A 23,412-nucleotide genomic window follows, 5' to 3' on the forward strand; every position below is an offset into this window, starting at 1 on the left:
ACCTGAGCCGTGCCAGCAACCCCGAACCTTCCCTGGCCACTCAAGTACTTTGTGTTCAAGGATCGATTCGTGGAACAACGGTCACCATCCTCATCGACAGTGGCTGTTCTCATAATTTCCTAGCCAGTTCTGTGGTCGATAAACTTCGGTTGACCACCAGTCCTAGTCTCATGGACTATCAGATTGAACTCGCAAATGGAACAACTTTCTTGTGCAACACCAGGATTAAAAACTTGTCTTTTCGCATCCAACATTATACGGACAAGTTGAACTTCGACATCATGCCTCTTTCTCGGTACGATGTCATACTCGGACAACAATGGCTCTACGACTATGATCCATCAATCAGTTTTCGTAGCCATACTATCCAGTTTGTCCACCAGGGAAAACTTATTGAGCTAACTGGTTCTAGGGACTCTCCTTCAACCCCAGTTGCCTCTGTCCTACAAGTAAAGAAGTGGGTTCGTAAACGTCAAGTAAAGACTTCACTTCTGTTGGTTACGGCAGTCGAGGAGACACCAACAAAGGATCCTCCTGAATACCTCAACCAACCTTTTTTCCAGCCTTACATGGATATTTTTCCACAGGAATTGCCAAAGCAGTTACCACCTCGACGACCAGTGGATCACCCAATCGAACTTATTCCCGGCAGTAATCCACCGTCGAATCCTCCTTATCGGGTTTCTTACACTCAAAATGAAGAAATCCAAAGACAGGTCACCGAACTACTCGACAAAGGTCACATTCGGCCCAGTCGCAGCCCTTTCGGATCTCCTGTACTACTTGTGGAAAAAAAGAATAAGTCAATGCGCCTCTGCATCGACTACCGAGCCCTCAACAAGCTCACTATAAAAAACAAGTATCCATTGCCTCGCATTGATGACCTTTTCGATCAACTTCTACATGCAAGACAATTCTCCAAGATTGATCTTCGTTCAGGTTATCATCAAATTCGCATACGAGAAGGCGATGAGTACAAGACAGCTTTTCGAACAAAGTATGGACACTATGAATGTTTGGTCATGCCTTTTGGGTTAAACAATGCCCCGGGCACATTCATGACATTAATGAACGACATCTTCAGGCCTTTCCTCGATAAGTTCGTCATCGTTTACCTCGATGACATCCTCGTTTTCAGCAGATCCCTACATGAGCACAAACAACATCTTCACCAAGTTTTTGAAGTTCTCCGCGCAAATTCTCTCTCATCAACATTGAGAAGAGTGAGTTCTTCAAGACCCAACTTGAATATTTGGGACATGTTATTTCCGCTCAAGGCATCTCTGTGAATCCCAAGAAGGTCGAGGTAATCCGAAACTGGCCTACTCCTAAGAATGTTCATGATGTCCGCTCTTTTCTTGGATTGGCAAACTTCTACCATACAAAGGTCTATCAGTTTTCCAAAATCGCAGCTCCTATGTCCGAATTATTGAAAAGCACAGCAATTTTTCAGTGGCTTCCCGAAACAGAGTATAGTTTCCAACAACTCAAGCAAGCACTCACTACCACACCAGTTATGGCTATTGCTGACCCAAACCTTCCATTTGAGGTCATGATTGACGCTTTCGACATCGCTACAGGAGCAGTCTTGATGCAAGAAGGCAGAGTTATTGCTTTTGACAGCCATAACCATTCTGATATCCAAACCCGATATCCGGTCTATGATAAGGAGTTTCTTGCTGTTGTACATGCTTATCGCTCTTGGAAACATTATCTCATGGGTGCCGACTCTGTGGTCAAAACAGACCATCACTCTTTAGAGTACATCTTTACTCAGCCAGTCATGAACGCTTGACAAGCACGCAGGGTTGAGTTTTTGGCCAACTTTCACATGACCATTGAGTACATACCAGGACTACGCAATGTAGTTGCAGATGCTCTCAGCAGGTTACCTCTAGCATCAGCCATGGTAATCTCTACATTATCTGTGGATGTTCCGAATTCATTCAAAGGAAAGTATTTCAATGATAAAGACTTCGGCACAGCAGTCCAGGTTCTTTCAAAAGATCAACCTTCGACTTCTGAACAGAAGATTTTCTCATCCTATTCTTATACGGACGACCTTCTTTACTATCAAGATCGCGTCTGTGTACCACATGACAAGGATGTTCGACGCCTTTTGTTAAAAGAGCATCATGTAGTTCCTTATGCTGCCCATCCAGGCATCAGTAAGACTTATCGGTTACTCAGTGCAACATACTACTGGCCTCGGATGAAAAGCGATGTCATCAAAATGGTTACATCTTGCTTATCATGTCAACAAATGAAAGTAAGTCGACGACTTCCAACAGGACTTCTTCAGTCTCTTCCAGTTCCAACTGAAAGGTGGGAAAGTATTTCCATGGATTTCATTACAACACTACCACGATCTTCCCGAGGTAACACTCAGATTATGGTAATTGTTGATCGCTTGTCCAAAATGGCACACTTTGTTGCTTGCAAAAGCAGTGCACAGGCCCCGGACATAGCCAAACTCTTTATACAACACATCTTCCGACACCATGGATTACCCAAGAATATCATATCCGACAGAGATCCTAAGTTTACCAGTCACTTTTGGATTTCACTGTTCGAATCTTTGGGTACAACTCTACTGTTCAGTTCAGCTTACCACCCAGAATCAGATGGCCAGACTGAAAGAGTCAACCAAGTTCTAGAAGAAATGCTTCGACATTATGTTCAGTCACGCCTCGCAGCCTGGGAAGAGTATCTACCACTCCTTGAGTTTGCTTATAATAACTCTTTCCATAGTGCCATCAGCATGACTCCATTCCAAGCAGCTTATGGACACACTCCGATTGTACCAACGAATTTTGTACTTCAACATCGAGTGGCCCTAGCTGATCAACTGGTTCAAGAAATGCAAGACATTCTACTACAAGTCAGGGATCATATGCGAAAAGCGCAAGAGTGGTATCAACGGTCTGCCAACAAACATAGACGTCACCTGGAATTTACCACTGGTGACATGGTGCTATTATTTGTAGCCCCACATCGCTATAAGACGGTTAAGTCTGTGTTTCCTAAGTTGCGACCAAGATACTATGGACCTTTTCGGATTGTCAAGAAAAATTCACCTTTAAGTTACAAATTGGAATTACCACCATCATGGGGTAAAATCCATCCAACATTTCATATTTCTTGGCTAAAGACGTACATTCCAGGCGATGAAGCAGTTCCTCCTGCAGGTGATTATGTCCCAGAAATCGAAGACGATTATGTTCTCCTTATTCCTGAGCGTATTCTGGACCATCGACAGCGAGAGACTCGACATCGACTTATCACGGAATTCCTTGTTCTTTGGCGAGATCTGGACGATTCCGATGCTACTTGGCAGTCTGATGAAGACTTACAGCAGTACCCTGATCTTTTACAGCAGTATTTTGAGAATCTACCATGATATTTTCTACATCAGTTCATTATCTCCACCAGGGTCTTCTTTTGAGTGGGAGGGGATGTCACGATCTGTGACGTATTCCTTTCTCTATTTCTAGACTTATGGATGGTTTGATGAATGGACACTTGTGGAAGGGTATGCCCTTTCGACGGGACACTTCCTAAGAGACACAACCTTTGCCCTTTCGACGGGACACTTCCTAATGAGGCACAACCCTTCACAAGAGACATCCTATTGAAGAGACATTCCTATTGTAATGTACCCTCTCATCAAGGGTCACACCCTTCACAAGGGGTACACACCTCTTCATGCACATACCCTTTGGAGTACACACCTTTTCATGTGTGACTCTTCACTCTCTATATAAGAGAGGCCCAATTGTATGGATGACACAACATCCACCCTACAGATATTCAAGCAATACAATTATTTCTTGTTCTCTGCTATCTCAGTCTCCTTTCTGTTCCTTAGCACATTTCTAAATATAGTAAATCTAGGATTTCTTACATGGTCCCTCTGTACCTCTGCTGTCCATTGTCCACCATGATGGCTCCAAACTGCCAAGTATGCCTTTGAACCTGCTTCCCATGTGGCAGCCCCATATTTCTGTGTTTTGCTGTGAGCTTGCTGCCCACATGGCAGTTAGAGTGTTGCCCATATGGCAGTCACATCACCTCAAGGCTCAACCCTCCCCCCCCCTCCCGCTCTCCTCATATGGGGGCTTATAGATGGGGAGGTGACCATATCATTTCCAACACCCCCTCTCTCCGACACATCTTGGCCCAATGCCGACTCGTCGATGAAGCTACTCTAGTAGCTCCTAGGTCGTAACCCTCTGGAACACTTTGGTGTTGATGTCACTTCTTGGCTTTTCATCCAGTGGCTCCTACTCCACCAGGGTTGGTGACACAATCACGATCACTCCTGAGAATCCGGACCTGCACACAAGCGCATTAATTCAAGACCCATTGTCCAACTGCTATGCTTAATGACTTGTTCAGGTTAGGTACCTCATAAACAATTGAGCTAGGTTTCGTTGATATACTTGCATATTTCCAAGGAATCCAAGAGTCTTAGTACTGGACAAATTAGGAAATCATACCCCAAATATTGTGGTCCATGCAAGGTTATCTGAAGAATTGGCCAAGTTGCATATGAACTGGATTTGACTCCTAATGTAAGGATTCATCCAGTCTTTCATGTCAGTAGACTGAAAGAAGTACTGGGTGTTGAGGATCAGGTAGTTACTCCTCAAGAACCTATAGAGGTTGAAGATTTAACCTTTATATCGCACGAGCCTGAGTGTATTCTTGGATTTCGTGAATGTTAAGTTAGAAATAGCACAATCACGGGATACAAGATTAAGTGGAAGGATCGTGTCAAGGAGGACTTTACATGGGAGACACTAACTAACCTTCAGAGAGAGTTTTTGGACTTTCTTTTGACTCAGGAGTGAGTTCTTAGGGGAAGGGGAGTATGTCATGTGCATGGATTGTATCTGACGTGTGCTTAGTCACACGAGTAGCTTTGATAGCCTAGGGAGGCTAGGGGTTAGGCAGGCGATTCTCAGGTTGGGGTTGCAAGGGCAACGAACGAGTTAGGGTTCCAACTATTTTTAGCGGCACTGGGCTAGAGCCTATATAACGGGCCCAGGGATTCAGTTTTCATTCACACAAGTTAAAGCAGGTCTAGCTCTTCCTTGTTGGTCTGGGCCCTGGATTGTGTTGCGGACGCACACCTTCTTCCTAGCGTAGCCTAGGTTCTCAGCGCAGTCATGAGGCCCTATGGGAGCCTTTTGGTGGTACGGGATGCCAGGAGGTCGTGGACTGGTTGGATGTAGATGTTCGTGCTAGCAGCCCAGCTTGTGGCTCGAGGGATACTCGGATTCTATGGGTCCTTAACCCGTGAGCGTCATGGTTTGGTGGTGAGCATGCATGCGTCTCTCTTTATGGTTCTATGTAAGGAAAACTCAAAACATTAGATGGTTACATGAAAACAAGAGGATGCATGCTTTCTCTTTATTTAGAGATGTTATAGATTATGGGACCTTGTTGCTGTATCATTTAACGATGTGCATGTGGTATTGCTGCCACATTATTTGCTACTTGCGCGTGTGGTATTGTTGCCAAGGTCACCCCTTGGCTTCTCCTCATATGATGGCCTTACATGTGAGCGTCTACATCTAGTGGATATCTAGAGGGTGGAGCATTGATTCTCCAACATGCGTCACTGCAAAGATTTGGTAAGAGACAGGCAGTAAGAAAGAGATGACCACAACCTTGTGTAAGCCAATAGGTAGGATTTCTTGAAAAGCTAGAATATGTTTGCTGAAGAAGGAACTAAAAGCAACATAAGTCTAGTTGGATGTCCTCTTGACCCAAAAGAGCGAGAAAGGTGTAGGGGTCAATTCTATGCTTGCTCTTGAAATTAAGAATGAAAAACTGGTCTCTATAAGGTTTGGACCACAAAAACCAACAAGAAGGTCACATGTGGCCTTTCTCAAAACAAGGAGGTTACAAGGATCCAACAACAGCTTGCGACTTACACAAGGCAAATCTTTGTGGGTGGAGTCGCAAAGAGGGGCTTTAAAATAGAAACAATTAGAAGACACAGACCAATCCAGCTTCAAAGCACCAAAGGTAGGAGGCAGCTAGCATCTTCATATCTTTGACTCAAGGGGTGACGGACCACTGGGTTGTGCTCAAGTCTCTCAATGGATGCAAGGTCTCTACACAAAGCCTTGCTCTCGCTCCTGGGCAACTATCTGTCTCATGGCCTGGCCCTGTAGTTCCTTGTTACTCTGCTGAATCCACTCAGCCACCCATGTCACCCACCCCTCGATAGGATTCTCCTCGGGGTGTCTCCATATCTCTGCCATCAGCTGTTGGACATCCTCCTCTTGTAAGAGACCCTCTGGTATACGGACCCCCTTCTGGGGGAGTCCACCATAGGGCTGCTCCAAATGAACTGGCGAGTGGTCTGACATCGTGGTGCCCGCTAGAATGCCTATGGAGCCGCCACGTAGAAGAGCCCAAATCACCAATGTAGAATTTGTCTAGACCACATAGTGCCGACGTTGGCTGAAGGAAAAGTGCAGGGTGTCTGCAAGCCTAGTAAAACTCTGGCTCGCGCCAAGGATCTCTGCCACTAATTGCAAAGATGAACTGCTCCCACGTACTTCTCTCCCTAGCTAGTCTATGCAAAAGAGGCACCTCCTTGCTTATCCTTCATGAACTCAAGGTTATTAAAGTCCCCCCCAACAATCCATGAGTTCACCTCTGGGAGGCAATCCGTGAGCCGCCGCCAGAAAGCCGGATGGTGTTGCCTACAAGCAGGTGTGTACACATTCATGATACCGATCCGAGCTTGAAGGCCCATCCAAATTGCACAACTTGCGATGGGCTCGCCCTCTGCAAAAACCTCCGAGGCCATTGCTTGAGAAACCGAAATGCATACGCCTCACTCTTGACAACTTCTGGGGACCAAATCTCCGGGTCCATCCTGGGGAGGAGACAATTGCGGCGTGCTATGTTTGCTGCTGAACATGTGCTCTTGAATAAAGAGAAGATCAACTAGTCTACCCACCAGAGATTGTTGCGTAGAATCAGGTACTGCGGCTGGCTGTGTGCACGATCATGGAGCTCGTGCACATTCCTACTTACCACTGTCAAGCTCACGAGGAGGGGACAGAAGGGAACAAGGCTCGCCTGCGTGTGGGAGCCTGCTCTAGAAAACTGGATTTAAGCGATTTTGTTGGGGGTTTCGATGGCGAATAATTTGTGTCCATTCGTCGACGAACCAACGTCGCGATTGGCTCAATCCCAACCTTCCGAGCCTAATACTGCATAAAAGAAACATGTACACCAAAGAGGTCGGTACACTGCTGCAGCGTCCAGTAGTGGAGTTGTGAGCAAACCACCTATTAGGGCAAACTGATCATAGCTACGGTCAAACTCGACCTAGGCTTTTACTGGAGAAATCCAAGCTGGAAGTGCGTGGAACTGCCATGGGCCAACCAAAGATCCATACCCTGTTGTCCCAACCAATCGTCCATCAGTTGATATGTGCTCCTTCATCGTGTCAAAGAGCTCAGGGGTCCACTTCTGCACCTTTGTGGAGGCAAAATGGAGGATCTAAATTGGATGGGTATGGGATCCCACTGTGCTAATGCCCTCCTTGCAGGACTGGAGGATCAGCATGGTCAGCTCCATAGGCATCGGGTACGCATCCGGGGTCTCCAGGTAGTTCCACGGTCCCGATCGCTCGACAAGGGTCGGCCAGCACGCATGTGGAGGTTTGAGGACTCTGTCACAAGGCCTCTCTACCCGGCGGTATGAGAAGTTGTATCATGTGTGCCCGAAGCACACTACCCTACTGTTGTGGAGAGGACGACATAGAGACCTTCGCCTTCCCCTTACAGAAAGGAGCCTACCCTCGGACTTGGCGGGCTGCCGGAGGAAGAGGCCTTAGGCAAGGCTGCTACTGTCTGAGAGGGAGGGGAGAGGGCTGGTGAAGGGGGGCGGGTGATGAGGGTAATCACTGCAGGAGGAACAGGCAGCGAGGGCTGAGACGGGGAAGGTGCAGCGGGGGGTGGCGGAGAGGGGACAGGTGGATCCGGGGCTAATGGGGAAGGCGGCTGAGCAGGGTCTGTCACTGTCTCAGTCACCAGTCACTATGGCGGTGGAGCTTGCAGTCTCGGCGGCTCCCTCTCCAATCTTTGAGTAGGGGTCGAGGGTATTGGTGCTCTAAGAGTCTACTTCGGATGCTGCGGGGAGTCTGTTGGCGAGAAGGAAGTCGCTCCTCTAGAGGGGCTTGAAGAATGTCTTGAAGTCGAAGGCTCACTCTGTGCTGCTCTTGTTTGTGGGCCCCCGACCTGGTCTCCCTGTGCCTGCGCTGTTGCCTGTGAATCACCTCTTGCGATTGGTGTGATGCCTTGTTCCATTTGCTCTGCTTCTTTTTCCTACCTTGGTCCACCATCCCTCTAAAGGCTCAACCCAAGGGGTCTGGGCCTCTACTTGTTGCTGATGGGACTGCTGCTGTGTCTACCTAGACGGTCTCCGAGTCCCACCCTCTCTCGTGTATTGTGCTGCCTCGGTGACTCCTGCGAGGAGGGGTGCGCTCTGCGCAAACCTCTTGTGCAATCTTTGGCTAAGTGCCCCTTCTACTGTGGATCTGAAACACTGTCCTGTCAAACCAGAGACCTCCACAGGCTGGCGTAAAGTGCCTCCCTCCAAGGTCTCCAGGAGGATCACCTCGAGTAGAGTATCCGGGCTTTGTTGACGTTGACTTTGAGGGTTACTCTAAAACAGTGCCAAAAGCCCTCCCTATGGAGGGGAGTATGGGCATGTACTCCCTCGAAAGCCTCGGGAAGTGGAGTGTCATAGGAAACCGGGGGACATGGTGAGTCGAGTCTATGTCCTCCACCATGAATCCATGATACCAAGGAATAAGGTACACCAAATGGGAACCCAGGAGAATAGGGCTGAGCCAGAGTAGTATCTGGGGAGCTAAGTTGGAGGAGGAAAACACCGTGTCCATAGATAGTGACCTTGTGAATGTAGTCACCATTTAGTACCTGGTTGGCCTTGATCTGTCTCCTCGAGGGAGTGAGGCCAACTATCCTTCCTAGGACTGCCCTGTCCTGAAGAAGATTCACTGCCTACTGTACCCATTACTTATTCGACGGTGAAATAAGGTCTTTGACAACTGTGGGGATCAAGGGTGCTACCATGGAGCCCCTCTGGCCAGACCAAAGGTAACCACCAAAGAATCGGAACACCAGAATAAGCAATAAACTGCACCTCCCGCTGAAGGGCGGGAATTGGGAGCTGGGAAGAAGAGAGTGAATAAAGAGGAGAAAAGCGCTAGTGAGGAAAAGGTCTGCCAAGAACACCACAAACACATCTCCGACTAGGAAGAGTCTCTAGCTGAACCTTTGGATAGGAGGGAACTTGGAGGTGGTTTAGAAGAGGGTGGTTGAGAAGGAGCCTCGCGAAGTTGCTTGCACAAGCAAGCTCAAGCTCTCAAAGCAAGAATGAGAGAGGGAAGTACAAGAGCTGATTCGAGGCTCGAATTTCTATCGAAAAATGGCTCGCTGAACTCTTTCGCCAGTCCCAATGCCAAGGCGGTGAAGGATAGAACACTATAAGAAAGGCCACCTGATGTGATGGAGAAGCTGGTCGTTTGATTTGTGGCGCACACGTGCGTTGGAGAGGGACCTGGAAAGGCACAAGAACTGGCTACAGCCAGCCCCCCTTGGAGGGAGGGCTGAAGTATAAGGCTTCCCCCAAAGCGGATGTTAGGGAGTTAAAAGAGTAGCTAAGCAAACTATGCAGCACCCCAATCCACAAAGCCCCAAAATGCTGCGAGCTACTGCAATGGGCACTCTAGGGGCTTTGCGACCTGCAAGGGAGGCAGAAGGCTGGCCGCTCCAAGTGGGATCTACACACGAGTGCCAGGGCCAGCCAAAATGGCTGGAAAGCCCCTCAAAAAGGTGGCAGCTCCCCGAAAAGCAGCCCAGCTGCTGCGCGTACTGAGGCATCTAGCAATGGTGCGCCTGCAACCTGGATACGATCACCATGGGTTGCTCCAGGACACCCGACAGCAGCAGCAGCTCCACATGTAGACACCAGCAACAGGCGAACCTGAGGTGAGCATAGGTGAGGCTAAAGAGAAGTCAGAAACACGAGCTAAGGCGGGGGGGGGCGGGAGAAGAGAACAAGGGCGAAGGTAGGGAAAGCCGAGAAGATGAGAGCAGGAGGTGCAGTAGGGAGCGAGCAGGCAGCCGGACTTCGTTCCATCCGATCCCAATCTTTAAAATACCTCACTGGGTAGTTACACTCTATTGAGTGCTAAAAGGATTTAACTTCTCATGGATGAGGGTTCAATCAAAAAGCAGCTCGAAGCAAGTGACGAAGGCCAACAGAAAATAGCAATCTCATGATTCACTTGCTCTAGGGGAGTAGAGGGAACTTGCAATGGCACCCTAACATCAGATCCAGGGAATCTCTCTGATACTGACATGGCTAGAGTCATTATATGTTCAGAGATTTGTCAAAGCCCTTAGAGCAAGCTTCCTGTAGTACACAGGTACATATGGAGGCAGCTTTTGGAAATCAGATGGAGGTCTCAAAACTTTAAGGGGTGTGGTTGCATTGTTAGGTTCACACCAACAGAAATTATCATGGTGTTGAAACGTTACAAACACTTTATATTTCTTTGTTTCAGCACAAAGTTGTCACCTTCACTGTTTTTACATGCCGGGATTTTGTAATTCCACCAATAACTTTGTGATATACAAAATGCCTGCAATCTGAGGGCTTCAATCCCTACCTGACCCTCTTTTCTGATATTTAACAGGTTTCCCAGTGTGGTGAAGTCCATCCTCTTACGAGACTTGAATGCCCATACATGAGAAAATGTAGGTCCTACTGGCTCCCTTCTACAACATTGTGCAGTTTCACAGATTGTGAAGTCCTCCTCTGCCTAACCTGTCTAATACTTCATATCTCAGCACCTAGTCTGGAGTTGGCCATGTTTTGAAGATGCTGAGCCTACCATTCAATGTGTCATGGTCTCTGATTTTTAAAAGTGATCATAAGAGTTCTTCCCATGAATAAGTACCTGTTGAGTTGAGACTGGGCTTTTCAGTCTATGATTTGCTGGCCTTGGTGAATGGAGTAAACTTTTTAATGTTTGATAGAGATAGCCTCAGAGTCTACTGATGCTGGTGATCATGATTAAGTGTTTGAGCTTTGTTGGTTCTTGTGCAAATTGAATTGTTATTGGTAGTTATTAAAGGGACTGGAGTTTCATATTATTCTCTAAGGCAGGACTTACAGTAAGACTCTTAGAATTAATATTTGCTGTTTTTTTTCAATATTCGGTACATTTCACAATATATTATTTCCCAGGCAAAGGTTTCAAACTGGTCTGATTATTTGGAAATGTAACGTGTAAGAGGAGTTAACCTATACATCAAGGCTATGCAATGTGCTGCTTATGTCCAGTTCGTGATTTTAAACTTGACTTTTTTCCAGATGTTCGCAGGTTAGCATTGCATTTCCAGATGAGGGTGCTTGGAAACGGTTCCATAATCACTTACAACACTTCCCTACGGTAAATTTAAAGTGTTTCGTAGTCATTTTCTTTCATATCTGCTGATGCTTGTGAGAAATGTCCCTTTTAATGGCGAATCAACTTTGATTGCTTAGCTGGTCAACAGATGGAATGTGGAAGTAACTGTAGAAGGTTTCTTTCAAAAGAGTGTATAGGACTTTGAATTTTGTCTACACTTGCCATTACTAAATATTTTGCACAGGTTATATAAGATTTGTTTTTATGATGGTAATAGTAGAATGAACGATGATTTTTTAAGACTTGATGTATGACATGTCTCCTGATCTTGTCCTTCTAGAATGAAGTAAGAATTATCATTCCTCATTCCCTGTTCCACGTTGGGAACTGTGCTTCTCCAGTGTCCATGCCTGTGCAACTGCTGTCCTGCAGCCCATCTTTCTCCTAGTGGCCCTTCACTGCTCTGTCCTCTCTTCCCCTTTAACACACATCCCTCCCCCCAACCCCCTTCTTTTCCTGACCCCATCTCATGCCCACCTTGTGCAAAAACATGGAGAATCCCTACATGACTTTCAGCTGATCCTCGTCGTGCAGAATCAAGGCTATATGCATTTCCCCCTCGAATCTGCAGGGGTTTCTTCTCCTTTCCACACCTTCCTTAGTCTTGCACATTCTTCTTCTTTGGGATTTCTTTTCTTCCTGTGTTTCCCCCTTTTCGTGATCTTGTGCCTTGTCTCTTACGGGATCTACCTTCAGTGTAGCCTCTTTCTATCCTCATGAACACCATGTACTTCCACTTCTGATTGCTGCAGGGGCTTCTTTAACGTCTGGCACCTGCCCCTTTGCGGTTTCTTTTCTTCCTGCTGCCCTTTTGCGATCTGGTTCCTTCTTTCCTATAGGAGCTATCCTCACCTAAGTTGTGGCTGGTTTAGATGCCTCTACTTTAGTTCCCTTCCTGTACAGATAGTCAGAAGATCCTCTTTTCAACCTGTGTTTCCACCACCATCATGTGCGCACTAAGCTTTCTTGTTGCAGCCTGACTTCTTGGTCTGTGATATGCATTGTGCAGGCACACAGACTTGCACATGCATGGTTAAGAGACTTCTTTCTGGTTCTCATCTCCTGCTCGAGGTCCTCTTCTTGCTCTAAAACATGAGATTCTGTAAGAAGATCGTTTTTCCATCGTCCAATCAATTACTGTGAGACATGAAATGTGCATGAAAGCTACTGTTTCAAAGTCAGCAGATCTTTTTCTTTGGGCTAGTCTTGAAAGATCCGGCTATAATAGTGTCTATGGTTACATTTCGTCAAAACCACATGACGATTCCCTAAAACATCCCATAGGAGTCGAGCTAGAAGCGCGGTAGGCTCATAACGTTGAGCCACCCCCGAGTGCGAGGTCTGGACCACCGTGGGAGGCTGGCCAGCCTCAAGATCAGCGTGGGAGGCTGGCCAGCCTCAAGATCAGAACATGCGTCCAATACCACATGCTCCTTTTCCTAGCTACCACTCCCAAGTCAACAAGTCTATATTGAGAGGAGGCTCCCTGTTATCGACCTTCCCGTTATCTCTTCTGCTCATACCATAAGTCTCTAATATCGCTGATATTTGTCACGGGCGATGGCTTCTGGTTTTTTCCTCCCAGCCAGCTCTCAAGGAAGGATTCGACTTATTTCGTAATTCAACTAGATTATCCCACATCCTTATCCTTGAGACCCCAATTCCCTAGATAGTTCCTGGCCACATGTCTTCATTCTAGGCCCTTACTTAGATGCATCCTTTTTCACCCCTCTCTTGGAGTTCCCTTTTAAAACAATTGCCCCTTGACAATTCACATATTAGATGCACCTAGACCCAAGCCCTATTAGAACTATCTAGTCAATGCCATTACGCCCTCACCTTGGACCTTGGCAGTTACTTCTCTCGACCATTTAATTACGCACATTAATTATTACAAAAGTTGGCCATCTAAGAGAAAATGCCCACCGATCTATCCGAGGTCATGCTATCTCGGCTAGAGCATAACATTCCTTCCCTCTTCAAGCATCAGCGTCCTCGATGATGAAATCTGGGAATGCTCTCCGTAACTGGTACACGGATTCCCAAGTAGCTTCCGATAGAGGCTGACCATGCCAAGCAACCAACACCGTGGGTATCTTTCGATTTCGTATTTGCATTGTTCCTCGATCCAGGATTCTTGTTGGTTTGCGCCTTGCAATATCCTCTATCTCCTGAAACAAAACCACACCTTCGATTAGTGAGTCACCTGTATGTAAAAATTTCTTTAAACGCGAAACATGAAAAACCGGGTGCACCTTACACCCCTGTGGCAATTCTAATTTATAGGCTACACTGCCTATTCTCTTCAGAATTAACCACGGCCCACAGTATCGAGGTGATAACTTAGCACACTCTCCTGAAGTCAACGACTTCGAGTGCGAAGGAATTCTGAGAAAAACTTTTTCTCCTTCTTCAAATACTCTTATAGACCGATTTTCATCCGCATACACCTTGGCTCTATCCATAGCCTGACGGATATTAGCTCTCGCAAGTGCTAGCATCTCCCGCATCTGAACTACAAAGTTCGCGGCACTAGGCACTTTCTGAGGTACTCCAACTATAGTCGGATTGGCTGGCCTATAACCATAGTTCAGCTCAAACGGACTGAACCCTGTAGATGAATGTTTCCTATCATTGTAGGCAAACTCCAACAATGGCAACCACTTGTCCCATGTATGTTGCCTCAATGACACATATGCTCTTAGCATATCCTCCAAAGTCTGGTTGACTCTCTCCGTCTGACCATCCGTCTCAGGATGATCCCCACTACTCATTCCCAACTCAGTCCTTAGTGTCTCGAATACCGCTGTCCAAAAGTGACCGGTAAACCTGACATCTCTGTCTGACACTATGGATCTAGGCAATCCATGCAGACGAAATATATGTCTAATAAACAACTCCGCTACTTGCGGGGCACTAACAGACTCTCTAGTCGGAATGAAGTGAGCCATCTTGGTTAGACGATCAACCACCACAAGGATAGAATTATACCCTCCTTGTGTTGCAGGTAATCCTACAATAAAATCCATGGAAATGCTCTCCCACTTGCTTAGTGGTATTTCCAAGGGCTGTAAAAGTCCGGGTGGCTTCACCCGCTCGGCCTTACTTACCTGACACGAGAAACACCGTGTCACATATTCATGAATATGCTTTTTCATCTTTGGCCAAAAGAAATCTCGCTTCACGAGATCATATGTCTTCTCGACCCCTGGATGTCCCGCACACGGGCTATCATGGCATTGTCGAATGACTCTCTGCCTGAGATCATTCTGACCAGGTACTACAACCTTGCCATTTCTAACTAGCATACCATCCCTTATGGTATATCTTGCATAAGTTTGGCCTTTTCTGGATGCCAGGTCATCCTTTTCATTTTCCCCGGGTTTTAACACATGAGCCTTAGGCCATAAGCTCTGGACAAACTCGTCCACCTTCTGAGTTTCTTTTATCTCGGTCATTAGAGCACTCTCTAATACCGTGAAACTCAGGTTGTGCATAATGCGAGATAACGCATCAGCTACCTTATTGTCTTTTCCTCTTCGGTACCGAATCGTTAGATTAAACTCCTGCATGAGCTCTGCCCACCTAGCTTGGCGGCCCCTCAAGTCAGGTTGTTTACAAAAATGTTTTAGAGTATCATGATCTACATCCACATAAAACTCTGAACCATACAGATAATGCCTCCATGTTTTCAAAGCATGGATAACTGCATACAACTCCAATTCATGAGTTGGCCAATTCCTTTGAGAGGGAGAAAGCTTCTTGCTTTCAAAGGCTACTGGCCTTCCCTCTTGAAGGAGGACTGCTCCTACCGCAATGCCACTTGCATCGGTTTCTAGGAACAACGGTTTCTGGGGATCAACTATTTTTAACACCGGTCCTGAGACCACAGCTTGTTTTATGGTGTTAAAACTTCCTTGTTGATTCTGTCCCCAAATAAAAGGTACTTTATCTGAGGTCAGATCAGTCAATGGCGATACTATTTCGGAATATCCTTTGATATGCCTTCTATAAAACTGGACAAATCCCAAGAATGATCGCAACTCGGTCAGACTCTGAGGGATTGGCCAAGTTAGTATCGCAGCCACTTTCTTCGGATCCATTTCTACCCCCTGTGGAGTAATTATGAACCCTAAGTACTCAAGCCTAACCATACACAGTATAGTTTTCTTTTTATTCACGTAAAGACTGGCTTTCCTCAAAGTACTGAACACTATCCTTAAGTGTTCACAATGCTCAGTAACACTTTTACTGAATATCAAAATATCGTCAATAAAATGTACTACGAACTTTCCGATATACGGACGTAGTAAATCGTTCATAAGCATGACGAAGGTCGCTGGAGCATTGGTAAGTCCAAAGGGCATTACCAAAAACTCATAATGACCAAACCTGCTTCTAAAAGCGGTTTTATGCACATCCTCGGCTCTAATCCGGATCTGATGATAGCCGCACTTAAGATCTATCTTGCTGAAAATCACGGCTCCATGTAATGCATCTAGCAAATCATCAATCCGAGCCATCGGATACCTGTGCTTAACAGTGATATTATTCAATGCTCTGTAATCTATACAGAGGCGAAACGTATCATCCTTTTTCCTCTTTAATATCACTGGTGAAGCAAAAGGTGAGAAACTTGGTTGAATCTGCCCCAGCTTGAGGTATTCTTCCAGTTGTCTACGCACCTCCGCTTCTTCAGTAAAACTCATTCTATAGGGAGGTCTGTTTACAGGTTCTGCCCCCGGGATCAGTTCAATCTTATGCTGAACTTTCCGCTCTGGAGGTAACCCATAAGGTAGTTCATCCCTAAAACATTCAGAGAACTCCTCTGTTATAAGATTAGCCAGCTTGGCCATCTCACCACTTTGCGTAACATCAGTGCTAGCCGAAGACTCATCCACCGGCTCTACCGATGCGGTGCAAAGGTACAAAAACTCTACTTGAGCCTTCCTGATTTCCATCACGGAAACCAACGGTCCCTGAGGTATATCTTTTTCACCTCGCAAGACATAAAGCACATCATTCATCTTGAATTGATATACGTGCTTTTTCCAATCAATGGCTGGATTCTTACTAGAATGCCACGCCATTCCCAGGGCTATATCCGCATGAGCAAGCTTGGTCATTTCAAAATCAAGCTTCTCAGTATAGTCCTGAATCTGAAGCTCCAACTGGGTAACCCTTTGGTCCCATACTTCAGTTGAACTTCCGTCTGCCATCCTGACTGTGTACGCATAGTCAGATGGACTTGTCTTTAATTTCAGTCTCTTCACGAGCTTGGAGTTAATCACATTGTGAGTTGACGCTGAGTCAAACAACACAATGACATCATGACTGGCCACTTGCCCTTTCATTTTAATTAACTCCGTATCATTGAAGACTGTATACCCCGTTGCTGCGGGCTTAGATAGGATGTTATCAGGTGCACTCGTCACTAACTTAGCAACAGATACACATAATAAACAAGGTACTAACCTCTGAGAAGGTCCCGCCAGTTGCATCTGCATATGTTCCGCACTGGGACTCTCCTGCATTTCCACATCGCATTCAGATATTATCATACTAGCCGTGCGACGATCTTTGTTCAGTGGACAATCCTTCCACTGATGTCGCTGAAGGCAGCCGAAGCACAATCCTTCTTTCCTAGCTTTCTCTTTTTGTTCAGGGGTCAATGAGGACTTTGACCAAGCCCGGGCTGCCATTGGAGTTATTTTCCTTTTCACCCCAACGGTGGTACTTGTTTTTGTTGGTCCCTCAACCGGCTTCACCTGCTTGGTTTGGCCACTTGGCTGCGAGACACTTGTCTTTGAAACCCATTTCCTCTGAAATCCCCCTTTCCTCGGGTGCTCATACTGAGTCCCTGCCTGCACAAATCCACCAGACCTGCCTTTGGCATCCTCATAGTTCAGGGCTACTGCTATAGATTCATCTAGTGTAGTCACATATTTAGCCCGAACTTCCATTTTTATTTTGTCGTTCAGTCCATAGATATAGTCTTTTAACTGAACCGACATAGGGAGAGGGTCTGTTATTTTCATAACACATTCCCTAAATTTGTCAGTGTACTCTGCCACTGACAAGCTCCGCTGACGAAGATTCCTATAAGCATCCCAAGCTCGGGATTCTTCATCAGGTGGGAGAAAGTGTTTCTTGAATTCAGCTTTGAACCCTTCCCAGGTGGTTGGAGCAACTTGATCCTTCTGTTGCTTTATCCACCATCTATCCGCTGCCTCAATAAACAAGTGTGTGGCCTCGCGGATTTTCTTTAGATCGGATTTAATCTCACAAATGGCGAAGGCTTCTTCCCACTTGTGCAACCAAACCTCGATCACATCAGAGCTGCGCTCGGTCATCCGACCAGCGTACTTCTCCGGTCTATAATTAGCAATATTGGGCACTTTGACCCTAGCGCGCTCTAAGGAATGTACACTGGGCTCTGGCTCTGCTGGAGCTTTGCCCTTGTCAATCCTAGACGGTCTAGCCGACAAGGCTTGCACCATCTCCCTAATCTCATTTTGACCAGCATTCACTTGAAGCTGCTGGTTCATAATCTGCTGTAAAGCATCCTCTAATATTGAGATCCTACCAATCAATGTAGGTGTTGCGTGATGTGACATCTGTTGTGTAGATTGAGCTCTAGACTCACTAGGATTCACCCTTGAACTCTGCCCTTCTGGTTCCATTTCGTTAGAGGGTTTTTTTTTTTTTTTTTTTTTAAAATATAAATATAAAGGAAAATATATACTGCTTCCTTTTCTGGTTTTCTTTTTTTCTGCGAAAAACGACAAACTGCAGCGAACGGAAAAAATTGCTCCCTGGGCTTTTCGAATCCCACTGCTTGCACACCGTTCACGAGCTACTGCTGCTCCTGCACACCGTTCATGTTCCAAGTTGCATAAAGGAACTGATCTTAGTTTCGTATTCCGTCAGGTCAGCCCGTCGGCTCTTGAAAGGGGAAATACGTCATAACCTGCCGCACTTGCTTCCTTTTCTATCACGACCAAAATATTGCGCTGTATAAGCCGTCGCTTCACGTTCCATTCAATTAATTTTTCTTCGCTCCTCGTCGAAGTAATTGCGCTGGCCTAAGTATAAAGTCTTTCGTAGACCACGTCGATAGGCGACTCGTCAGCGACGGCTCTTCTCAACGTCACGGCGACCCTCTAGATCCAGCCACCGTATGAGAAGTTCCAACTGCTATATTCGATGACGTACCTTCCCACTAAACTTCTACTGTTCGTCCGTAACTTCCCTCTTCAAAACTCACGAACGCTTCCTATTCCTTGCGCTCTGATACCAAGTGTTATCGACCTTCCCGTTATCTCTTCTGCTCATACCATAAGTCTCTAATATCGCTGATATTTGTCACGGGCGATGGCTTCTGGTTTTTTCCTCCCAGCCAGCTCTCAAGGAAGGATTCGACTTATTTCGTAATTCAACTAGATTATCCCACATCCTTATCCTTGAGACCCCAATTCCCTAGATAGTTCCTGGCCACATGTCTTCATTCTAGGCCCTTACTTAGATGCATCCTTTTTCACCCCTCTCTTGGAGTTCCCTTTTAAAACAATTGCCCCTTGACAATTCACATATTAGATGCACCTAGACCCAAGCCCTATTAGAACTATCTAGTCAATGCCATTACGCCCTCACCTTGGACCTTGGCAGTTACTTCTCTCGACCATTTAATTACGCACATTAATTATTACAAAAGTTGGCCATCTAAGAGAAAATGCCCACCGATCTATCCGAGGTCATGCTATCTCGGCTAGAGCATAACACTCCCACTCCCCGTACCTCTCTCTTATGACCATGGTGTTTTGTTGTGTATAGGTCTGAGCAGCGCTATTATTATTTTATGGGAAGAGAAAACATAAAGTCTCGAAGATTTTCCAATGGATTTCCTATTTCACAAGCTCAAGATGGATTTGTTTAGACCTCACCAACGTCTATGTTTGCGATGATTCAGATAGGTTAACCAGATGGATAGTCTCTAGTGGTATGGGACACTACAGGTATTAATGATGAATGCATCCGAATTCCTAAGTGATAGGAATTCGAAGCCACCATTACACAAGGGCCTTTAATTTCAATTAATGGTGTATGGTTTAATACCTTTCAGTGGATTGGCATTTAGCCAAAGAACAAATGTTCTTTAAGGTTATTTGGCCAGTGTTTAGTAAAGCTGATCACTGTACTGAGACCAATTCAATTATGAAAGAAGTAGTGGTTGAGAACTTCGGTTGCTTAACACTTTATAGTATCCTGGTTTGCCTTTTGGCAAGGTATCTTGTGAAGAGACATACTCCAGGATTTTGGGTAATGTGACAAGTTGTTTACAAGATAGCCATGAATATTTAGGAAGGTTGTCACTATTGTTATGTTAGTTTTGTGTTAAGAAAGTTAGTAAGATTGTCATAATCGGTTTCTAAATCTGCAAAGAGCACATTTGACTGATACTTCCCCTTACACCTATAGATATTTGAATGGATTCTAAGGGTTTTCAGATAGATACTACCCTGTAAATACTACAATGAATCCAGTTCTGAAAGGGAAGCACAGTCTGGTGAACTATAGCTTGACATGGAAAGATTACAACACTGATACTGGTTAACAGAAACAATTATGATTATGAGATGAATCTATGTTCACCAGAATGTTGAATTTTTCCTACTCAACCATCCGATGAGAATTCAGTAAACAAGCCATAATCAACTTTTGAGTTTACTAAGAGGAGATAGATGCTTCTTAATTTACCTTGTATGGTTATTGTAAAGATTCCAAGTTCTTTTAAAGATACTACAGTACAAATGCTATTATTGGAATCTGATTCTGGATGAGACGTATAGTCTGAGAATCATTGATTAGTTTTCCTAAAATATCTATTTTTAAAGGTGGGACAAAGCTAAGTGTATAACTGAATTTCCCCGACTGGACTATCTAGGGTCAAGGTTAGGCTAACCTATGATTTTGGATTGGATCTAGGATTCAAGCATATATCTAGATGAATCCAGGAGCATGCCCAAACTCGTCCTCTAAAAATACAACACAGTGTGCAGTTTCAATCTCACGATGGTCACTCATAAGATTGAAAACCATAATTTCAATAAAAACTAGAACTGAATGCAAACTTACAGAGCTGCATGAATGGCTTTCTGTTCCATGCATGAGCATGTGATCGTTGCATGCATGGCTTTCTAGCCCATGCATGAGAATGCAATCTTTGCATGCAAGCGTAGATCAGCATGCATGGCATTCTGGCCCATGCATGAGCATGCGACCTCAGATCTACATGCATGGCTTTGCTGGAATCTTGGAAGTGCAATCATCTACTGGTAGTGCCTATAGCATGGAATCACTGCATGCGACCTTAGATCTACGTGCATGGCTGTCCCGAATCTTGGAAGCGCAATCATCTTCTGGTAGTAACAGTCTTGGAGGCAGTTGAATCTGCCTTGGGTTGTGAGCAGCCCACGAGAACATCTGTCAGCTTGCGGCATGGTGATTAGCAAGCATTGTGTTGTTTCGGCAAAAACTGTTGCTAGTTGCTATTCTCTGATGATCAGAGTATTAGAATCCTTTGTGTGTTGCCAATCAGGCTTGGTATGTGAGAGAGGAGAGCACACACAAAGGAATAAGGAGACACCAAAAGTGGTGGAGCAAAAGCTACTCCAGCTTATTCCTCTATCATATATATATATATGAGTATACATGGGCACTGTACAAGTGGGTGGGCACACTGCCCTTTACCCCAACAACCTCCCACTTAAAGGCAGTGTGCCTTTAAGGGAGTATAGTACACATACAATACAATCAGCCATAGGCTGAAAAACAAGATGACCAGACCGTCATCCTATGCCCATCGGCACTTTACAATGTGCAAAGTGCATAGAGGATAAGCTGCTAGTAGACATCAGGTTTGCAGGATAGAAAATGACAAGCTGTAGATGCCTGTCAACCAAGATCTCATGCCAGATCTCACTGGGAGAGTGAACTCTCACCACCACGTGCTCCTGTGCTAAGTCCATAGCACCCGAACTGTCACTGTGCAAAGAAAATGTCTCTGTACCACCTGTGACCATAAGCACATGCCCTACAATAGACCTCTGCTGGTCTACCCAACCTGCATCACCTGCATGCTGCTCCTGGAAGCATAAGGACCTGATGTTCACAACTGCTTCCCTACTGTCAAAATCTGCCATAATCATGCTACCAACTCCCATTGCAACGGAAGCAAGAACCGGAAGTGTAGCCCCAATGGCAAACATGTGAGAACCAAGTCTCAACACAGTCATGGATGCATGGAGTACTATGGCTGCCATATCAACCATAACTTGCTGCTCAACTGATCTGTGATCGTTAAACCTGCAGTGTTTCAAGTATGGAGCCAATACAACAATTTACTCCTAGGATGTGGAGTGCCTCTAGTAGATGAGGATGAGGCTATGCATGGTGAGGAGGATACCTTGGCTAATGATGCCCGGTATGATCCATTGGCTGGTTTCTGCAGTTATTGACTCGGATCATATTGCGCATGGGCAGGAATCATTGATATGTTTGCTTCATAAGTGCCTCCATGGCCAGAAGCAATCCCCTCGAGCTTGGCTTCATAGGTTTGATACCGTTATGAGAGCTCAGGATGTGATGCGCAGTGAGATAGGTTATGGTCTTAGTATTCAGGAGGTTGCTATCCTTCTGAGGTTACTTGCCATATGGTTCCTTATGGACATGGATGCTTTGCAGTGGGAGCTGCATGGTCTTGATGATGTTTGTCAGATACTTGGTTGTTTCAGTATGGAGAAGGGGAAGTTACTGAGTACTCCATTGCCAACTTTCCATAGAAGATGCATCAACAATCTCCATAGGAGTATAAACCTGTGGAATACTCGAGACATCTGATTGTCTCTGACCAAAATCAGGAAGTAATCGTGGCTGTCCCAACTTTATAACCTGCTCACCATGGGAAAAACCTCCCACTCCAAGGGATATGGGCTGTCCCTGCATAGAATTCGGAGGTATCAGTGCACTTACACCCTCTTGGAACACCACTCTCCTGCTATCCATAGTCCGGGGCTGTCCAAACATAGCATCCTCTCTGAAATAGACATTATGGCTACGTATCAACTCTCTAGTTGAAGAATCCCATAACCTGTAGTCCCTACTGGACTCACTGTATCCAAGGAAGATACACCTCCTCGATCGGGAACCATGAGCATAAGCCTCGCAGCCAAACACACGTAAATGCTCATAACATGGTGCCGTGCCTGTCAAGAAGTCAAATGGCACTCTACCATTCAGAGATCTCCTGGGTGACCTGTTAAGCAAGTATGCAGCTGTCTTACATGCCTCAGCCCAATAGCATTTGGTAAGACCTGCATATCGTAGCATGCTACCAATCTTGTCCAATAGAATCCGATTTATGCCTTCTGCCAAGGCATCATGAGCAGAAAGATGAGGAGTGGTGAACACCCTCCTGATACCAAGTGTATCACATAGATGCTGAAATCTAGAAGAGGTAAACTCTGCATCACCATCAGTCATCAAGCTCAATAGCTTCTTTCCTGATTGATTTTCAGCATTACCCAAGAAGCGCTGAAATGTATCATATACATCATGCTTCTGCCGAATCGGATATACCCATATGTACTTTGTAGCAGCATCAATAAATGTCACAAAGTAAGAGGCGCCACCCAGTGAAACGTTAGGCATAGGCCCACAAACTGCACTATGAACCAACTGCAATGGCTCAACATACCTCTCACTGACAGTCTTCCTTACAAAAGAGGATCCTGATTGCTGATCATCATCACAATCATGACATAAAATTTGAGAGACATCCATAACAGGAATGTATCTCAATGTTATAAGGGCTTCCATAC

At 45.6% G+C, this 23,412-nt stretch overlaps 1 protein-coding gene across 1 annotated transcript in view; it reads left to right on the plus strand.

Moving 5' to 3' along the window:
- The window catches only part of LOC147896634 (Phosphoribosyltransferase family protein), a 60,511-nt gene that overhangs the window by 24,315 nt on the left and 12,784 nt on the right, over positions 1-23,412 (plus strand). Inside the window, exon 4 of the mRNA XM_087381343.1 lies at positions 11,447-11,515. Coding sequence (XP_087237469.1) covers positions 11,447-11,515 — 69 coding nt within the window. The remainder of the gene's footprint in view (positions 1-11,446; positions 11,516-23,412) is intronic.

This window comes from Dipteris shenzhenensis, chromosome 11 (genome assembly GCF_047967505.1).
Source record: "Dipteris shenzhenensis isolate YYH24624 ecotype China chromosome 11, Dip_SZ_1.0, whole genome shotgun sequence".
In the NCBI taxonomy this organism is placed as follows: Eukaryota; Viridiplantae; Streptophyta; class Polypodiopsida; order Gleicheniales; family Dipteridaceae; genus Dipteris; species Dipteris shenzhenensis.